This window comes from Agelaius tricolor, unplaced genomic scaffold (genome assembly GCF_023055355.1).
Source record: "Agelaius tricolor isolate 1412-34295 unplaced genomic scaffold, bAgeTri1.0.p SCAF_187, whole genome shotgun sequence".
Taxonomy (NCBI): domain Eukaryota; kingdom Metazoa; phylum Chordata; class Aves; order Passeriformes; family Icteridae; genus Agelaius; species Agelaius tricolor.
Genome location: NW_027269447.1, coordinates 29,415 through 48,933, shown reverse-complemented (window position 1 = coordinate 48,933; position 19,519 = coordinate 29,415). Strand labels below are relative to the sequence as shown.

The 19,519-nt window shown below is 63.9% G+C and overlaps 1 protein-coding gene across 1 annotated transcript; it reads left to right on the top strand.

Annotated features, from left to right (window-relative positions):
* The first annotated feature begins 325 nt into the window (after positions 1–325).
* ITGA7 (integrin subunit alpha 7) lies at positions 326–19,150 on the top strand. The gene is made up of 18 exons (XM_071421099.1): positions 326–408; positions 495–622; positions 1,620–1,715; positions 3,921–3,988; positions 4,798–4,967; positions 6,297–6,452; positions 7,200–7,312; positions 8,652–8,841; positions 9,961–10,041; positions 10,127–10,206; positions 11,393–11,470; positions 11,556–11,658; positions 13,812–13,979; positions 14,683–14,772; positions 15,534–15,644; positions 16,491–16,589; positions 17,033–17,155; positions 17,908–19,150. Exons 2-18 carry the CDS (start codon positions 552–554, stop codon positions 18,091–18,093), a joined length of 1,983 nt encoding a protein of 660 aa, XP_071277200.1. The 5' UTR covers positions 326–408; positions 495–551; the 3' UTR covers positions 18,094–19,150.
* The last annotated feature ends 369 nt before the right edge of the window (positions 19,151–19,519 follow it).

Below are 19,519 nucleotides of genomic sequence, written 5' to 3'. Positions count from 1 at the left end.
AGTTTGAGAGGATTTTGGGGAGGATTTGGGGTCTAGGGATGGACCAAACCCAGAATGAGTTTGAGGGTGAGAGGTTTTGGGGCTATTTGGGGCTTTTTGGGGGGATTTCAGTGCCTTTGGGGTCTCCACGAGCAGGGCCTGGCAGAACCGCAGCCGAATTTGTGGCGCGGGCTTTTTTTGGGGCGAGGAAATTTGGGGTTTTTTTGGTTTTTTTTTTGGGATCCCCAAAACTTTGCCACATGAACCCCCCCAAAGGCTTCCCTGGGGAGGCATCTGAGCCCCAAAAACCCCCAAATTTACCCAAATTTCCCCCCTGCAGACCTGGCCGTGGGGGCTCCTTTTGACGGCGCGGGCAAAGTCTTCATTTACCACGGCAGCGCCCTGGGCATCGTCACCCGCCCGGCGCAGGTGAGGGGGGCCCGGGGGTCCTCAGGGGGGTCCCGGGGGGTTTGGGGAGGGGTCTGGGCTCAGCCAGAGCCGCCCCCCACCCCCAGGTGCTGGATGGGGAGGCCGTGGGGGTCTCGGCCTTTGGGTACTCGCTCTCGGGGGGAATGGACGTGGATGGGAACCTGTACCCCGACCTGCTGGTGGGGTCCCTGTCGGACAGCGTGGTGCTCTACAGGTGAGACCCCCGCCCTGTGACACCCCCCCTCCCCACAATTCCTGAGGATCCCCTGCCCTGTGACCCCCTCCCCACAATTCCTGAGGATCCCCAGAATCCCACAATTCCTGAGGATCCCAAAGCCCTGGAGCAGCCCCCAGTTCCTGGGACCCCCAAATTCCCCAAAATCCCCCAATTTCTGGGGACCCCCGGAATCCCCCAATTCCTGCGGATCCCAAAGCCCCTGAGTGGCCCCCGGTTCTTGGGATACTCCCCCGGAATCCCCCAAAATCCCCCAATTCCTGGGGACCCCCGGAATCCCCCAATTCCTGAGGATCCCAAAGCCTTGGAGCAGCCCCCAATTCCTGGGACCCCCAAAATCCCCCAATTCCTGACAATCCCAAACCCCCAGAGAGGCCCCCCCCTCATTCCTGGACATCCCCCAGATCCCTGAGCCCCCTCCCCAAATCCCTCAGACCCCCCCAAATCCCTGAGCCCCCAAATCCCTGAGCCCTCCCCAAATCCCTGAACCCCTCCCCAAATCCCTGAGCCCCCCCAAATCCCTGAACCCCTCCCCAACTCCCTGAGCCCCCCAAATCCCTGAGCCCCCTCCCCAAATCCCTGAGCCCCCTCCCAAATCCCTGAGCCCCCCCCAAATCCCTGAACCCCCCCAAATCCCTCAGACCCCCCCAAATCCCTGAACCCCTCCCCAAATCCCTGAACTCCCCAAATCCCTGAACTCCCCAAATCCCTGAGCCCCCCAAATCCCTGAACCCCCCCCAAATCCCTGAGCCCCCCAAATCCCTGAGCCCCCTCCCCAAATCCCTGAGCCCCCCCAAATCCCTGAGCCCTCCCCAAATCCCTGAGCCCCCCACCCATCAATTCCCCCTCCCAGGGACCCCCAAACCCCCCAGGAGCCCCTCCCCGAATCCCCCCTGCCCTGGGGGGTCCCTGGGGTGCGCTCAGGGTTGGGGGGCTCCCCCCGGGACCCCCATTTCGCCCTCCCGTGCCCCGTCAGGGCGCGGCCGGTGGTTCACGTGTCCCGGGAGGTGTCGGTGCTGCCGCCGCTCATCGACCTGGAGCGGAGCAACTGCCGCGACGGGCCCGGCGTCTGGTGCGTGACAGGGACAGCCCCGGTGTCACCCGGGTCACCCTCTGTGTCCCCCGTGTCCTCCTCCGTGTCCCCCGGGTCCCTTCAGTGTCCCCCGTGTGCCCCGGGTCCCCTCAGTGTCCCCCGTGTGCCCCGGGTCTCCCTCCATGTCCCCCGGGTCGCCCTCAGTGTCCCCCGTGTCACCCGGGTCACCCTCCGGGTCCCCCGGGTCCCTTCAGTGTCCCCCGTGTCACCCGGGGCACCCTCCGTGTCCCCCTCCGTGTCCCCCGTGTCCCCTCAGTGTCCCCCTCCATGTCCCCCATGTCCCCCTTTGTCCCCCCCGGCTTCCCCATGTCACCCCCCATGTCTGCCGTGTCCCCCATGTCCCCCTCCGTGTCCCCCTTTGTCCCCCCCGTGTCCCCCTCCATGTCCCCTGTGTCCCCCTTTGTCCCCCCAGCTGCCCCGTGTCCCCCTCCATGTCCCCCGTGTCCCCCTCGTGTCCCCCTCCACATCCCCCGTGTCCCCCCAGTGTCCCTCTGTGTGTCCCCCTCTGTGTCCCCCGTGTCCCCCTTTGTCCCCCCCGTGTGCCCCGGGTCCCCCCCTGTGTCCCCCGTGTCTCAAATGTCCCTCTCGTATCGCCCCCGCATCCTCCCCGTGTCCCCCTCATTGTCCCCCTCTCCGCTCCCCGTGTCCCCCCATGCGTCCCCCTCCGTGTCCCCCTCCGTGTCCCCCGTGTGCCCCGGGTCCCCCTCCATGTCCCCCGGGTCACCCTCTGTGTCCCCCGTGTCCCCCTTTGTCCCCCCCCGTGTCCCCCGTGTCCCCCCATGTGTCCCCCTCCATGTCCCCTGTGTCCCCCTTTGTCCCCCTGCCATGTCCTCCGTGTCCCCCCAGTGTCTCCCTCCATGTCCTCCATGTCCCCCGTGTCCCCCTCCGTGTCCCCTGTGTCTCCCTTTGTCCCCCCGGCTCCCCCGTGTCCCCCTCCATGTCCCCTGGGTCCCCCTCCGTGTCCCCCGTGTCCCCCTCCACGTCCCCCCAGTGTCTCCCTCCATGTCCCCCGTGTCTCAAGTGTCCCACTCACGTCCCCTCGTGTCCCCATCGTGTTTCCCCCTCCATGTCCCCCATGTCCCTCTCCGTGTCCCCCCTTTGTCCCCCCAGTGTCCCCCTCCGTGTCCCCCGTGTCCCCCCAGTGTCCCCCCATGTGTCCCCCCTCCATGTCCCCCGTGTCTCAAGTGTCCCCCTCGCGTCCCCATCGTGTCCCCCTCCATGTCCCCCATGTCCCCCATGTCTCCCCAGTGTCCCCCCTCGTGTCCCCCTCCATGTCCCCCGTGTCCCCCACAGTGTCCCTCTGTGTGTCCCCCTCCGTGTCCCCCGTGTCTCAAGTGTCCTCTCGTATCGCCCCCGCATCCTCCCCGTGTCCCCCTCATTGTCCCCCTCTCCGCTCCCCGTGTCCCCCCATGCGTCCCCCTCCGTGTCCCCCTCCGTGTCCCCCGTGTGCCCCGGGTCCCCCTCCATGTCCCCCGGGTCGCCCTCTGTGTCCCCCGGGTCGCCCTCTGTGTCCCCCGTGTCCCCCTTTGTCCCCCCGTGTCCCCCTTTGTCCCCCCGCCATGTCCTCCATGTCCCCCGTGTCCCCCTCCGTGTCCCCCATGTCCCCCGTGTCCCCCCGTGTGTCCCCACTCCATGTCCCCTGTGTCCCTCTTTGTCTCCCTGGCTCCCCCGTGTCCCCCATGTCCCCCATGTCCCCCTCCGTGTCCCCCTCGCGTCCCCCCATGTCCCCCTCGTGTCCCCATCGTGTTTCCCCCTCCATGTCCCCCATGCATGTCCCCCATGTCCCCTTCTGTGTCCTCCATGTCCCCCGTGTCCCCTTTTGTCCCCCCCGTGTCCCCCTTTGTCCCCTCCATGTCCCCTCTGTGTCCCCCCAGCGTCTCCCCCATGGCCCCTCCCCGTGTCCCTGATGCCCTCCATGTCTCTGCTGTCCCCCCCCGTGTTCCCCCCATGTCCCCCCTGTCCCCCTCGTGTCCCCACGTGTCCCTTCCCGTGTCCCCTTCTCCCCTCCCAATGTCCCCCCATATCCTCCGTGTCCCCCCCATGTCCCCCCTCGTGTCTCCTTCTCCCCTCCCTGTGTCCCATTCCGTGCCCCCCCTGTGTCTCCCCCCCATGTCCCCTGTCCCTGTCCCGTTTTGGGGGTGTCGGGACCCCCCCGGTGACCCCTGTCCCCCCCCCCCCCCCCAGCCTGGAGGTCCGGGCGTGTTTCAGCTTCAGCGAGAGCCCGGGCAGGGACAGCGCCCCCCCCCCGCTGGGTGAGCGACCCCCGGGACCCCCAAACCTGGGGGACCCCCCCCTGTTCCTGTGGATCCCCCCAATTCCTGGGGATCCCCCCCGTTCCAGGGACCCCCAAACCTGGGGGACGCCCCCGTTCCAGGGACCCCCCCAAACCTGTGGGACCCCCCCCCGTTCCAGGGACCCCCAACCCTGGGGATCCCCCCCATTCCAGGGACGCCCCCAAAGCCCTGGGGTCCCCCCGGTCATGGGTCCCCCCCCCCATCCCTGGGGTCCCCCCTGTTCCTGGGACACCCCCCCCCATCCTTTGGGACCCCTCCCCATCTTTTGGGACCCCCCCAAATCTCTGGGCCCCCAAATCCTTTGAGCCCCTCATCCTTGGGACCCTCCTCATCCTTGGGACCCTCCTCATCCTTTGGGACCCCAAATCCTTTGGGACCCCAAATCCTTTGTGCCCCTCCTCATTCCTTGGACCTCTCCTCATCCTTCAGACCCTTCCCCATCCTTTGGGACCCCTCCCCATCCTTGGGACCCCAAATCCTTTGAGCCCCCCCATCCTTTGGGACCCTCCCCATCCTTGGGACCTCTCCCCATCCTTTGGGACCCTTCCCCATCTTTTGGGACCCCCCCAAATCTCTGGGCCCCCAAATCCTTTGAGCTCCCCATCCTTGGGACCCCTCCCCATCGTTGGGACCCCAAATCCTTTGAGCCCCCCATCCTTGGGACCCCTCCCCATCCTTGGGACCCCTCCCCATCCTTGGGACCCCCTCCCCATCCTCGGGACCCCTCCCCATCATTTGGGGCCCCCCCAATCGTCTCTGCCCCCCAGAGCTGCAGCTGGCGCTGGAGGCGGACTCGGAGCGGCGCCTTCGGGGGCAGCAGCCCCGGGGCTCCTTCCTGGAGCGGGGCCCGGCCGAGCCCGAGCACCGGATCCGGGCCCGCCTGGAGCTGCCCCGGCCGCGGGAGCGGCGCTGCGTGCCCGCCACCTTCCGGCTGCACGTGCGTGCTTCGGCCTCATCCTCATCCTCAGCCTCATCCTCATCCTCATCCTCATCCCTCATCCTCATCCTCATCCTCATCCTCATCCTCCTCTTCCGCCACCTTCCGGCTGCACGTGCGTGCTTCGGCCTCCTCCTCATCCTCCTCATCCCTCATCCTCATCCTCCTCTTCCGCCACCTTCCGGCTGCACGTGCGTGCTTCGGCCTCCTCCTCATCCTCATCCTCATCCTCATCCTCAGCCTCATCCTCATCCTCATCCTCATCCTCATCCTCATCCTCCTCTTCCGCCACCTTCCGGCTGCACGTGCGTGCTTCGGCCTCCTCCTCATCCTCCTCATCCCTCATCCTCCTCCTCCTCATCCTCATCCTCCTCTTCCGCCACCTTCCGGCTGCACGTGCGTGCTTCGGCCTCCTCCTCATCCTCCTCATCCCTCATCCTCATCCTCTTCTTCCGCCACCTTCCGGCTGCACGTGCGTGCTTCGGCCTCCTCCTCATCCTCATCCTCATCCTCATCCTCAGCCTCATCCTCATCCTCATCCTCATCCTCAGCCTCCTCCTCATCCCTCATCCTCATCCTCATCCTCCTCTTCCGCCACCTTCCGGCTGCACGTGCGTGCTTCGGCCTCATCCCTCATCCTCATCCTCATCCTCAGCCTCCTCCTCATCCCTCATCCTCATCCTCAGCCTCCTCTTCCGCCACCTTCCGGCTGCACGTGCGTGCTTCGGCCTCCTCCTCATCCTCCTCATCCCTCATCCTCCTCCTCCTCATCCTCATCCTCCTCTTCCCCCACCTTCCGGCTGCACGTGCGTGCTTCGGCCTCATCCTCATCCTCCTCATCCCTCATCCTCATCCTCCTCAGCCTCATCCTCCTCTTCCGCCACCTTCCGGCTGCACGTGCGTGCTTCGGCCTCCTCCTCATCCTCCTCATCCCTCATCCTCATCCTCATCCTCATCCTCCTCTTCCGCCACCTTCCGGCTGCACGTGCGTGCTTCGGCCTCATCCCTCATCCTCCTCCTCCTCCTCCTCATCCCTCATCCTCAGCCTCATCCTCCTCCTCCTCCACCTTCCGGCTGCACGTGTGTGCTTCGGCCTCCTCCTCATCCTCCTCATCCCTCATCCTCATCCTCCTCCTCCTCCTCATCCTCCTCCTCCTCCACCTTCCGGCTGCACGTGTGTGCTTCGGCCTCCTCCTCATCCTCCTCATCCCTCATCCTCATCCTCCTCCTCCTCCTCATCCTCCTCTTCCTCCACCTTCCGGCTGCACGTGCGTGCTTTGGCCTCGGCCGCCTCCTCATCCTCAGCCTCCTCCTCCTCCTCCTCCTCAGGACGACATCCGGGACAAGCTCCGCCCCATCGCTGTCACCTTGTCCTTCGCCATCGCGGGGACACCGCGGGGGTGGCACCGGGGGGCCCGGGGGACAGCGCTGCCCCCGCTGAGCCCCGCGCTGAGCCCGCGCCAGCCCAGCACGCTGCGCACCGAGGTGGGGACACGGTGACACTGCCACCCCTGTGTCACCCCCTGTGTCACCCTGGGTCACCCTGTGCTACTGGGTCACCCACCTGTGTCACACCCCTGTGTCACACTGTGTCACACCCCTGTGTCACACTGTGTCATCCCCTGTCCCCTGTGCCAGCCCAGCACGCTGTGCACCGAGGTGGGGACATGGTGACACTGCCACCCCTGTGTCACACCCCTGTGTCACTCTGTGTCACCCACCTGTGTCACTGTGTCCCTCTGTGTCCCCCTGTGTCCCCCTGTATCCCCTCAGTGTCCCCTCAGTGTCCCCCAGTGTCCCCGCAGTGTCCCCTCAGTGTCCCCTCAGTGTCCCCACAGTGTCCCCTCAGTGTCCCCTCAGTGTCCCTGCAGTGTCCCCCTGTGTCCCCTCAGTGTCCCCTCAGTGTCCCCTCAGTGTCCCCGCAGTGTCCCCTCAGTGTCCCCTCAGTGTCCCTGCAGTGTCCCCTCAGTGTCCCCGCAGTGTCCCCTCAGTGTCCCCTCAGTGTCCCCTCAATGTCCCCAGTGTCCCCTCAGTGTCCCCTCAGTGTCCCCGCAGTGTCCCCTCAGTGTCCCCGCAGTGTCCCCTCAGTGTCCCCTCAATGTCCCCTGTGTCCCCCTGTGTCCCCTCAGTGTCCCCTCAGTGTCCCCCCAGTGTCCCCTCAGTGTCCCCTCAGTGTCCCCTCAGTGTCCCCCTGTGTCCCCTCAGTGTCCCCATGTCCCTGTGTCCCCCCAGGTGCATTTCCTGCGCCAGGGCTGCGGCGATGACCGAATCTGCCAGAGCCACCTGGAGCTGCGCCCGCGGTTCTGCGCCCGCCTTGGGGACAGCGACTTCATGGCCCTGCCCACGTGAGGGGACAGCGCCACCGGGGGGGGGGTGGCACTGCCACCCTGGGGTCACTGCCCTGGGGAGCCCTGGGTGTCCCCAAGGGAGTGACAGGGACAAGGGTGGCACTGCCACCTTCACCCTGAGAGCCCTGGGTGTCACCAAGGGAGTGACAGGGACGAGGGTGGCACTGCCACCTTCACCCTGAGGGACTGGGGTGTCACCATGAGAGTGACAGGGACGAGGATGGCACTGCCACCTTCACCCTGAGGGGACTGGGGATGTCACCAAGGGAGTGACAGGGACGAGGGTGGCACTGCCACCTTCACCCTGAGAGCCCTGGGTGTCACCAAGGGAGTGACAGGGACGAGGGTGGCACTGCCACCTTCACCCTGAGGGAGCAGGGATGTCCCCAAGGGAGTGACAGGGATGAGGGTGGCACTGCCACCTTCACCCTGAGAGCCCTGGGATGTCCCCAGGGGTCACACATGGCACTGCCACCTCTGTATGAGTGCCTGGGGATGTCCCTCACTGTGAGTGCCCAAGGATGTCCCCAAGGGTCACACGTGGCACTGTCACCTCTGTGTGAGTGCCTGGGGATGTCCCCAAGGGTCACAGGTGGCACTGCCACCTTCACCCTGAGCACCCGGGGATGTCCCCAGGGGTCACACGTGGCACTGCCACCTTCACCCTGAGTGCCCGGGGATGTCCCCAAGGGTCACACGTGGCACTGCCACCTTCACCCTGAGTGCCTAGGGATGTCCCCAGGGGTCACACATGGCACTGCCACCTTCACCCTGAGCACCCGGGGATGTCCCCAAGGGTCACACGTGGCACTGCCACCTCTGTGTGAGTACCCAAGGATGTCCCCAGGGGTCACACGTGGCACTGCCACCTTCACCCTGAGCACCCGGGGATGTCCCCAGGGGTCACACGTGGCACTGCCACCTTCACCCTGAGTGCCTAGGGATGTCCCCAGGGGTCACACATGGCACTGCCACCTCTGTGTGAGCACCCGGGGATGTCCCCAAGGGTCACAGGTGGCACTGCCACCTCTGTGTGAGTACCCAGGGATGTCCCCAGGTGGCACTGCCACCTTCACCCTGAGCACCCAAGGATGTCCCCAAGGGTCACAGGTGGCACTGTCACCTCTGTGTGAGTGCCCGGGGATGTCCCCAGGGGTCACAGGTGGCACTGCCACCTCTGTGTGAGCGCCCGGGGATGTCCCCAAGGGTCACACATGGCACTGCCACCTTCACCCTGAGCACCCAGGGATGTCCCCAAGGGTCACACATGGCACTGCCACCTTCACCCTGAGCACCCAAGGATGTCCCCAAAGGTCACGCGTGGCTGTGCCCGCAGGGACGAGGACGGCGCTGCCATCTTGGCCATCAGTGACCAGAAGGACGTGGCCCTGGAGCTGCAGGTGACCAACGAGCCCTCGGACCCCGCGCAGCCGCACAGGGACGGGGACGACGCCCACCAGGCCCTGCTGGTGGCATCGCTGCCCCCGGAGCTGCCCTACGCCGCCATCCGGGCCGAGGAGAGCGCGGTGAGATGGGGACAGGGACAGGGGGGACAGGGGGGGACAGGGGGGACACTGGGGACACTGCCATCAGGGCCGAGGAGAGCGCGGTGAGACGGGGACACGGGGGACACTGGGGACAGGGGGGACACTGGGGACACTGCCATCCGGGCCGAGGAGAGCGCGGTGAGACGGGGACACGGGGACAGGGGGGACATGGGGGACACTGGGGACACTGGGGACACTGGGGACACTGGGGGACACGGGGGACACTGGGGACGGGGGGACACGGGGGGACATGGGGGACACGGGGGACATGGGGGACACTGCCATCAGGGCCGAGGAGAGCGCGGTGAGACGGGGACACAGGGGACAGGGGGGACACTGGGGACACTGGGGACACGGGGGACACTGGGGGACACTGGGGACATGGAATACATTGGGGACAGGGGGGGACAGGGGGACACTGGGGACACTGGGGACATGGGGGACACAGGGGACACAGGGGACAGGGGGGGACATGGGGGACACTGGGGACACTGGGGACATTGGGGACATGGGGGACACTGCCATCAGGGCCGAGGAGAGCGCGGTGAGACGGGGACACGGGGGACACTGGGGACACAGGGGACACGGGGGATATGGGGTACACTGGGGACACTGGGAACAGGGACAGGGATGGGGACAGGGATGGGGGGACAGCTGGGGACAGGGGACGGGGACACAGGGGACGGGGACAGTTCTGGGGCTGACCCTGGGGGGCCTTCAGGGACAATGGGGTCACTCTGGGGGTGCCCTCAGAGTTGGGGTCACTGGGGTCACTCTGGTGTCACTCTGAGGTCACTGGGGACACTCTGGGGTCACCCTGGTGTCACTCTTGTGTCACACTGGGGTCACTCTGGGTCACTCTGGTGTCACTCTGGTGTCACTCTGGTGTCACTCTGAGGTCACTGGGGTCACTCTGGGGTGACTCTGGGGTCACTCTGGAGTCACTCTGGGTCACTCTGGGGTCACTCTGGGTCACTCTGGTGTCACTGGTGTCACTCTGGTGTCACTCTGGGGTCACCCTGGTGTCACTGGGGTCACTCTGGTGTCACCCCGGGTGCCCCAGGGGGGCTCAGCCCTGTGTCCCCCCCCCCTCCCCAGGACAGGGTTTTGTGCTTGGCCAACGCGAACGGCTCCAGGGTGGAGTGCGAGCTGGGGAACCCCCTCAAACGCGGGGCCCAGGTGGGCGCAGACCCCTCCCCACCCCCCCCCCCCGACCCTCCCCCACCCCACCCGCCCCCCCCAGCGCTCACCTGCCCCTCCCCAGGTGCGCTTCTTCCTCATCCTCAGCACCTCGGGCGTCTCCGTCCACACCACGGAGCTGGAGGTGCTGCTGGAGCTGTCCACGTGAGCCGGGATTGGGGATGGAGACCCCCGGGATTGGGGATGGAGACCCCCGGGATTGGGGATGGAGACCCCCAAAGTGGGGATGGGGACCCCCGGGGTGGGGGTGGGACACCCGGGGTGGGGATGGGACACCCAAAGTGGGGATGGAGACCCCCAAAGTGGGGATGGAGACCCCCGGGATTGGGGATGGAGACCCCCAAAGTGGGGATGGAGACCCCCGGGATTGGGGATGGGACCCCCGGGATTGGGGATGGGACACCCAAAGTGGGGCTGGAGACCCCCGGGATCGAGGCATGGAGACCCCTGGGATCGGGGGCCAGAACCCGGAGATGTTGAGAGTGAGAGCTCTGGGGAATTTGGGGTTTGGAGCCCCCAGGATTTGGGGTTGGAGCCCTGGGGGTTTTGGGATGGAGACCCCCGGGTTTGGGGATGGAGACCCCCGGGATTGGGGATGGAGACCCCCGGGATTGGGGGCTGGAATCCCAGGGGATTTGGGGTCAGACCCCCAGGATTTGGGGTTCAGAGCCCCCAGGATTTGGGAGCTGGAATCCCAGGGGATTTGGGGGCTGGAATCCCAGGGGATTTGGGGTCAGACCCCCAGGATTTGGGGGCTGGAATCCCAAGGGATTTGGGGTCAGACCCCCAGGGTTTGGGGTTCAGAGCCCCCAGGATTTGGGAGCTGGAATCCCGGGGGATTTGGGGTCAGACCCCCAGGATTTGGGGACTGGAATCCCTGGGGAATTTGGGGGCTGGAATCCCAGGGGATTTGGGAGCTGGAATCCCGGGGGATTTGGGGTCAGACCCCCAGGATTTGGGGTTCAGAGCCCCCAGGATTTGGGGGCTGGAATCCCGGAGGATTTGGGAGCTGGAATCCCAGGGGATTTGGGGTCAGACCCCCAGGATTTGGGGGCTGGAATCCCAAGGGGATTTGGGATCAAACCCCAGGATTTGGGGTTCAGAGACCCCTGGGTTTGGGGGCTGGAATCCCGGGGGATTTGGGATCAAACCCCACCATTTGGGTACCAGATCCCCGCAGGATTCGGGAACAAAACCCCGGCAGTTTCACCCCCCGGCCCCCCAACATTTAGGGTCGGGGGGCTGCGATTTGGGGTCCCACCCCCCCCGCACGGCCTTTGGGGTTTTTCCTTTTGGGGTTTCACCCTCCCAAGCCCAAATTCCCCCCCAGGACCAGCGAGCAGCCGGGGCTGGAGCCGGTGGTCGCCCGCGCCCGCGTGGTCATCGAGCTGCCCCTGGCCGTCACCGGGTCAGTGGGGTCGGGGTTTTGGGGTGCCCGGGGGCGGTTTTGGGGTCGGGACCGCCCCCTCCTCACAGCAGGGGTGTCCCCACAGCGTGGCCGTGCCCCCCAGGCTGTTTTTTGGGGGGCAGGTGCTGGGGGAGAGCGCGGTGAAGAGGGAGAGCCAGGTGGGCAGCGCCGTCCGCTTCGAGGTCACGGTGAGAGAGCCCCAAAGTTACAGACCCCAAAATTATGGACCCCAAAACGGACCCTAAAACAGAGACCCCAAAATGGACCCTAAAATAGAGACCCCCAAAATGGAGACCCCAAAATTACAGACCCTAAAACAGAGACCCCAAAATGGAGACCCCAAATTACAGACCCCGAAACGGACCCTAAAACAGAGACCCCCAAAATGGTGACCCCAAAATTACAGACCCCAAAATGGACCCTAAAACAGAGACCCCCAAAATTACAGACCCCAAAATTATGGACCCCAAAACGGACCCTAAAACAGAGACCCCAAATTACAGACCCCAAAATGGACCCTAAAACAGAGACCCCAAAATGGAGACCCCAAAATTACAGACCCTAAAACAGAGACCCCAAAATGGAGACCCCAAATTACAGACCCCAGAACAGAGACCCCAAAATGGAGACCCCAAATTACAGACCCCGAAACGGACCCTAAAACAGAGACCCCAAAATAGAGACCCCCCAAAACGGAGACCACCCCACTGCCCCAGGATCCCAAAACCAAAATGGGGTCGGGGCTCCATAAAGGGTTGGTTTTGGGGTCAGGGTTGATTTTGGGGTCAAGGTTCCATACAGGGGTTGGTTTTGGGATTGGGGCTGTTTCTGGGCTCGGGGCTGTTTTTGGGGTCGGGGTTGATTTTGGGCTCAGGGTTGATTTTGGGGTGGGAGTTGATTTTGGGGTCATGGCTCCATACAGGGCTGTTTTTGGGCTCGGGGCTGGTTTTAGGCTTGGGTGCTGGTTTTGGGATCATGGCTCTATGCAGGGGCTGTTTTTGGGGTTGGGGGCTGTTTTTGGGTTCATGGATCCATGCAGGGGCTGTTTTTGGGCTCGGGGTTGATTTTGGGCTTGGGGCTGTTTTTGGGGTCCTGGCTGGTTTTGGCTGTTTTTGGGGTTGGGGGCTGTTTTTAGGGTCCTGGCTGGTTTTGGCTGTTTTTGGGGTTGGGGGCTGTTTTTGGGGTCCTGGCTGTTTTTGGCTGGTTTTGGGGTTGGGGTTGATTTTGGGCTCGGGGATGTTTTTGGGCTCGGGGCTGTTTTTGGGGTTTTGGCTATTTTTCGGGTTGGGGGCTGTTTTTGGGGTCCTGGCTGGTTTTGGCTGTTTTTGGGGTTGGGGGCTGTTTTTGGGGTCCTGGCTGGTTTTGGCTGTTTTTGGGCTTGGGGGCTGTTTTTGGTGTCCTGGCTGGTTTTGGCTATTTTTGGGCTCGGGGCTGTTTTTGGGGTTGGGGGCTGTTTTTGGGGTCCTGGCTGGTTTTGGCTGTTTTTGGGGTTGGGGGCTATTTTTGGGGTTGGGGGTTGTTTTTGGGGTCCTGGCTGGTTTTGGGCTCGGGGCTGGTTTTAGGCTTGGGTGCTGGTTTTGGGGTCATGGCTCCATGCAGGGGCTGTTTTTGGGCTTGGGGCTGTTTTTGGGGTCCTGGCTGGTTTTGGGCTCGGGGCTGTTTTTAAGGTCAGGGCTGTTTTTGGGGTTGGGGGCTGTTTTTGGGGTCATGGCTCCATGCAGGGGCTGTTTTTAGGGCTGGGGGCTGTTTTTGGTGTCCTGGCTGGTTTTGGCTGTTTGTGGGCTCCTGGCTGTTTGTGGGCTCCTGGCTGGTTTTGGGGTCCTGGCTGGTTTTGGGGTCCTGGCTGGTTTTGGCTGTTTTTGGGCTCGGGGCTGTTTTTGGGGTCCTGGCTCCATGCAGGGGCTGTTTTTGGTGTCCTGGCTGGTTTTGGCTGTTTTTGGGGTTGGGGGCTGTTTTTGGGTTCATGGCTCCATGCAGGGGCTGTTTGTGGTGTCCTGGCTGTTTTTGGCTGTTTGTGGTGTCCTGGCTGGTTTTGGCTGTTTTTGGTGTCCTGGCTGTTTTTGGCTGTTTTTGGGCTCCTGGCTGTTTGTGGGCTCCTGGCTGTTTGTGGGGTCCTGGCTGTTTTTGGGGTCCTGGCTGGTTTTGGCTGTTTTTGGGCTCGGGGCTGTTTTTGGCTGTTTCTGGGGTCCTGGCTCCATGCAGGGGCTGTTTGTGGTGTCCTGGCTGGTTTTGGCTGTTTTTGGTGTCCTGGCTGTTTTTGGCTGTTTTTGGGCTCCTGGCTGTTTTTGGCTGTTTCTGGGGTCCTGGCTGTTTGTGGGGTCACCCCCGGGGTCCCCCCCAGGTGTCGCAGCGGGGGCCGGTGCTGAGGAGCCCCGGCTCGGCCGCCCTGACCGTGCAGTGGCCGCTGGAGCTGCCCAATGGGAAATGGCTCCTGTACCCCCTGAGCCTGGAGCTGGGCACCCCCCCCGTGCCCTGCAGCCCCCCGGGAAACCCCCTGCGCCTCGCCCTGGTGAGCCTGGGGGGCACAGGGGGCACAGGGGGGACGGGGGGGAACAGGGGGGACAGGGGGGGACACAGGGGACACAGGGGGGACAGGGGGGACAGGGGGCACAGGGGTGGCCAAAGGTGTCCAGGGGTGGCCACGGGGTGTCCTGGGGGTGTTCTGGGGGTGACGAGGGGTGTCCAGGAGTGCCCAGGGGGTGTCCAAAGGTGGCCAAAGGTGTCCTGGGGGTGTCCAGGGGTGGCCAGGGGTGACCAGGGGTGTCCTGGGGGTGTCCAGGGGTGGCCAAAGGTGTCCTGGGGTGTCCAGGGGGTGTCCAGGGGTGGCCAGAGGTGTCCTGGGGATGTTCTGGGGTGTCCTGGGGTGCCCAGGCAGTGTCCAGGGGTGTCCAGAGATGTCCAAGGGATGTCCAGAGATGTCCTGGGGGTGTCCTGGGGTGTCCAGAGATGTCCTGGGGTGGCCAAAGGTGTCCAGGAGTGCCCAGGGGGTGGCAAAAGGTGGCCAGGGGGTGACCAGGGGTGGCCAGGGGTGACTAAAGGTGTCCAAGGGTGTCCAGGGGTGTCCAGAGGTGTCCAAGGGATGTCCAGGGGTGGCCAGAGGTGTCCAGAGATGTCCTGGGGGTGTCCTGGGGTGTCCTGGGGTGGCCAGAGGTGCCCAGGGGTGCCCAGGGGTGCCCAGGGGTCCCTGTCCCACCCCATCTTTGCCCCCCCAGGAGTCACCAGGCCGGGAGGGCCCCCCTGAGGAGCCCCCGGCCCGCTCGTGGTGGGTGCCCGCGGGGAGGAAGAGGAGGAACGTGACCCTGGTGAGGGCGGGGGGTGTTTGGGGTTGGGGGGCCCTGCCTATGGGGTTTGGGGTCCTCCTCCTTTGGGGGGGGCCTCTGTTCCCAGGATCCCCCTGTGGTCCCTGTGCCCCATTTTGGGCTGTCCCCATTCCCGGGCTGTCCCCATTCCCGGGGTGTCCCCATTCCCAGGGTCACTCCATTCCTGGTGTCCCCATTCCCGGGGTGTCCCCATTCCCAAGGTCCCCCCTGCTCTGTCCTGCCCTGTTCTGGTGTCCCCCCCACTCCCAGTGTCCCCATTCCCGGGCTGTCCCCATTCCCTGGGTGTCCCCATTCCCGGGGTGTCCCCATTCCCGGGGTCACTCCATTCCTGGTGTCCCCATTCCCTGGGTGTCCCCATTCCCGGGGTGTCCCCATTCCTGCGGTCACTCCATTCCTGGTGTCCCCCTGCTCTGTCCTGCCCTGTTCTGGTGTCCCCCCACTCCCAGTGTCCCCACTCCCGGGGTGTCCCCCCCGCCATCCCTGGGATGTCCCCACACTGTCCCCACACCCCCGGGGTGTCCCCACGCTGTCCCCTCACTGTCCCAAGACTGTGCCCAGGGCTGCCGCCCGTTCCGGTGTCCCCCAATCTCCGGGATGTCCCCCTGTTCTGGGATGTCCCCCAATCCCTGGGATGTCCCCCTGTTCCTGGGATGTCCCCACACCCCTGGGGTGTCCCCACGCTGTCCCCTCACTGTCCCCTCACTGTCCCCTGGCTGTTCCCTCACTGTCCCTGGCTGTCCCAGGACTGTGCCCGGGGCACGGCGCGCTGCCGCCCGTTCCGGTGCCCGCTGCCGTCGCTGGAGCGCTCGGAGCTGCGGGCGCGGGGCCGCCTCTGGAACGGGACCTTCCTGGAGGTCAGCGAGAGACCCCCGGGGTGGGTGGGGAGGGGGCTCAGCCCGGCCTGGACCCATCCCCAAATCCCCAAATCCCCAAACCCCAATTCCCCAATTCCCCAATTCCCCAATTCCCCAATTCCCCAAATCCCCAATTCCCCAATACCCCAAATCCCCAATTACCCAGTTCCCCGATTCCCCAATTCCCCAAATCCCCAAATACCCAAATTCCCCAATTACCCAAATCCCCAATCCCCAATTCCCAATTCCCCAAATCCCCAAATCCCCAAATCCCAAATCCCCAAATCCCCAATCCCCAAATCCCCAATTCCCCAAATCCCCAATCCCCAATTCCCCAATTCCCCAATTCCCAAATCCCTGATTCCCCAATTCCCCGCTTCCCCAATTCCCCAATTCCCCAAATTCCCAAATTCCCAAATTCCCAAATCCCCAATTCCCCAATTCCCCAATTCCCCAAATCCCTGATTCCCCAATTCCCCGCTTCCCCAATTCCCCAATTCCCCAATCCCCAAATCCCAATTCCCCAATTCCCCAAATCCCCAATCCCCAATTCCCCAATCCCCAATTCCCCAAATCCCCAAATCCCCAATCCCCAATCCCCAATTCCCCAAATCCCCAATTCCCCAAATCCCCCAATCCCCAATCCCCAATCCCCAAATCCCCAAAACGCCAAATCCCCAATTCCCCAAATCCCTAATTTGCCAATTCCCAAATCCCCAAATCCCCAAATCCCCAATCCCCAATCCCCAAATCCCCAATCCCCAAATCCCCAAATCCCCAATCCCCAAATCCCCAATCCCCCAATTCCCCAATCCCAAATCCCAAATCCCCCAAATCCCATCCCAGGAGTTCCTGGACGTGGAGAACCTGGAGCTGATCGTGCGCGCCGGGGTCTCGGTCTCCTCCCCCCGCGGCAACGTCGTCATCAGGGACGCGGTGGCACAGGTGGGGACACACCCGGGGACACCTGGGGACACCCCTGGGGACACTTGGGGACACCTCTGGGGACCCTCAGACACTCCTGGGAACACCCCTGGGGACACCTGGGGACCCTCGAACACCCCTGGGGACACCTTCAGGAACACCTGGGGACACCTCTGGGGACACCTCTGGGGACACCTCTGGTGACCCTCGGACACCCCTGGGGACACCTTAGGACACCTCTGGACATCCCCAGACACCCCCAGATACCCCTGGGACCCCCTGGACACCCCCAGACCCCCCAGAACCTCCCCAGGATCCCCCCAGCGCCCCCAGCCCCGATGTCCCCCACTGTCCCCAAGCCCCTCCAGTCCCCCTTGATGTCCCCATGGCCCCATTGATCCCCGTGACCCCAGTGTCCCCTGGGTGACCCCAATGACCCCTGGGTGACCCCTGTGACCCCGCAGATGTCGGTGTCCCTGCACCTGGACCCGGGCGTGGCCGTCACCGCCGTCCCCTGGTGGGTGCTGCCCCTGGCGGTGCTGCTGGGGCTGCTGCTGCTGGCGCTGCTCGTGCTGGGGCTCTGGAAGGTGAGGGACCCCCCTGCTATCGCGATATGGCACCATACGGCACGGCATATCGCGATATGGCACCATACGGCACGGCATATCACGATATGGCACCATAGAGTGCGTCATATCGCGATATGGCACCACAGAGCTCAGCACATCGCGATAGGGCACGACACAGTGCGGCATATCACGATATACCCCTTGCTGTCCACTGCCATATCGTGATATCTCACACTGTCTGGTGCCATATCACAATATATTCTCCACTCTCTGGTGCCATATCACGATATATCCCATGCCCTCTGGCGCCATATCGCGATGTCCTGTGCTCTCCAGTGCCATATCGCGATATCTCCCTTGCTGTCCAGTGCCATGGCACGATATCTCATGCTCTCTGGTGCCGTGTCGTGATATACCCCACACTGCCTGGTGCTGTATTGCGATATCTCACTGTGTCCAGTGTCATATCGTGATATCTCACTGTGTCCAGTGCCATGTTGCGATATCTCACTGTGTCCGGTGCCATATCGCGATATCTCACTCTGTCTGGTGCCATATCACGATATCTCACTCTGTCTGGTGCCATATCACGATATATCCCGCTGTCCGGTGCCATATCGTGATATCTCACTCTGTCTGGTGCCATATCGCGATATATCCCTCTGTCTGATGGCATATCACGATATATCCCGCTGTCTGATGCCATATCGCGATATACCCCGCGCTGGCCGCTGCCATGTCGCGATATCTGCGTGCCCTGTCTCCCCCAGCTGGGATTTTTCCGGCGGGCGGCGGCGGCCCCGCCCCCGGCCGTGCCGCGGTTCCGGGCCGTGCGAATCCCCCGGGAGCAGCGGCCGCAGGCCCGCGAGGGCCACACCGGGACCATCCTGCGGCCACAGTGGGCGGCCGGACCCACGGACAGGGACGGGGACGGCGCCGCGCCCGGGCCCGCCTGACGGACACGGCATGGACAGACGGACACGGCTGGACAGACAGACACGGCATGGACAGACGGACACGGCTGGAGAGACGGACACGGCGTGGACAGACGGACACGGCTGGAGAGACGGACACGGCACGAATGGACAGATGGACACGGGAGAGACAGAGACAGCACTGCACCCAGACCCGTCTGATGGACACCCACGGACAGACAGACATGGCATGGACAGATGGACACAGCACGGACACGGGGATGGACACGGGATGGACACGGGGATGGACAAATGGACATGGGGATGGATGTGGGGATGGACAAATGGACATGGGGATGGATGTGGGATGGACAAATGGACACAGGGGTGGACACGGGATGGACAAATGGACACGGGACATGGAGAAATGGACACGGGATGGACACAGGGATGGACACGGCACAGACAGATGGACACGGCACAGACACGGGGATGGACACGGGATGGACACGGGGATGGACAAATGGACATGGGGATGGATGTGGGGTGGACAAATGGACACAGGGGTGGACACGGGATGGACGAATGGACACGGGACATGGAGAAATGGACACGGGATGGACACGGGGATGGACACGGGGGTGGACGTGGGGATGGACAAATGGACACGGGGTATGGACACAGGATGGACACAGGACATGGACAAATGGACACAGAGATGGACCCAAGATGGACACAGAGGGACAGGGACAGGGACAGGGACAGGGACAGGGACAGACCACGGACACCCAGATCCACCCAAGGGACATCCAGGGTGGACACAGGGTGGACTCGGGATGGTCACGTGATGCACTCAGGACATGGGATAAGGGAGAAAGGACACGGACACGGACACAGGACAGGGGACAGGGGACACGGACACAGGACAGGGACAGGGATGATCCCTGGCTGTGCCCCATGGAGGCCCCGCCATGTCCTGGAGCTCCCACGATGGGCAGTGGCCGGACAGAGCCATGGCCCCAGGGGTCAGTTCGGCCCCGGGGGTCACTTTGTCCCCACGGGTCACTTTTTGTCCCCAATAAAAGGCGCTGACCCCACATTGACCCTGAGTGCTTCTTCAGTGTCCAGGGATTGACGCCATGATGGGTGTGGAGGCCGCCATGATGGTTTAAGGCCGCCATGATGGGTGTGGAAGCCGCCATGTTGGGTTAAGGCCGCCATGATGGGTGTGGAAGCCGCCATGTTGGGTTAAGGCCGCCATGATGGGTGTGGAAGCCGCCATGTTGGGTTAAGGCCGCCATGATGGGTGTGGCGGCCGCCATGTTGGGTTAAGGCCGCCATGATGGGTGTGGCGGCCGCCATGTTGGGTTAAGGCCGCCATGATGGGTGTGGCAGCCGCCATGATAGTTTAAGGCCGCCATGATGGGTGTGGCAGCCGCCATGATGGTTTAAGACTGCCATTATGGGT

Excerpts from the sequence above, each read along its gene's own strand:
- ITGA7 (XM_071421099.1), top strand. The coding sequence starts at position 552 with ATGGACGTGGATGGGAACCTGTACCCCGACCTGCTGGTGGGGTCCCTG. Across the intron at positions 1,716-3,920 it reads CGCGACGGGCCCGGCGTCTG|CCTGGAGGTCCGGGCGTGTT; the intron begins GTGCGTGACAGG and ends CCCCCCCCCCAG. Across the intron at positions 7,313-8,651 it reads GACTTCATGGCCCTGCCCAC|GGACGAGGACGGCGCTGCCA; the intron begins GTGAGGGGACAG and ends CTGTGCCCGCAG.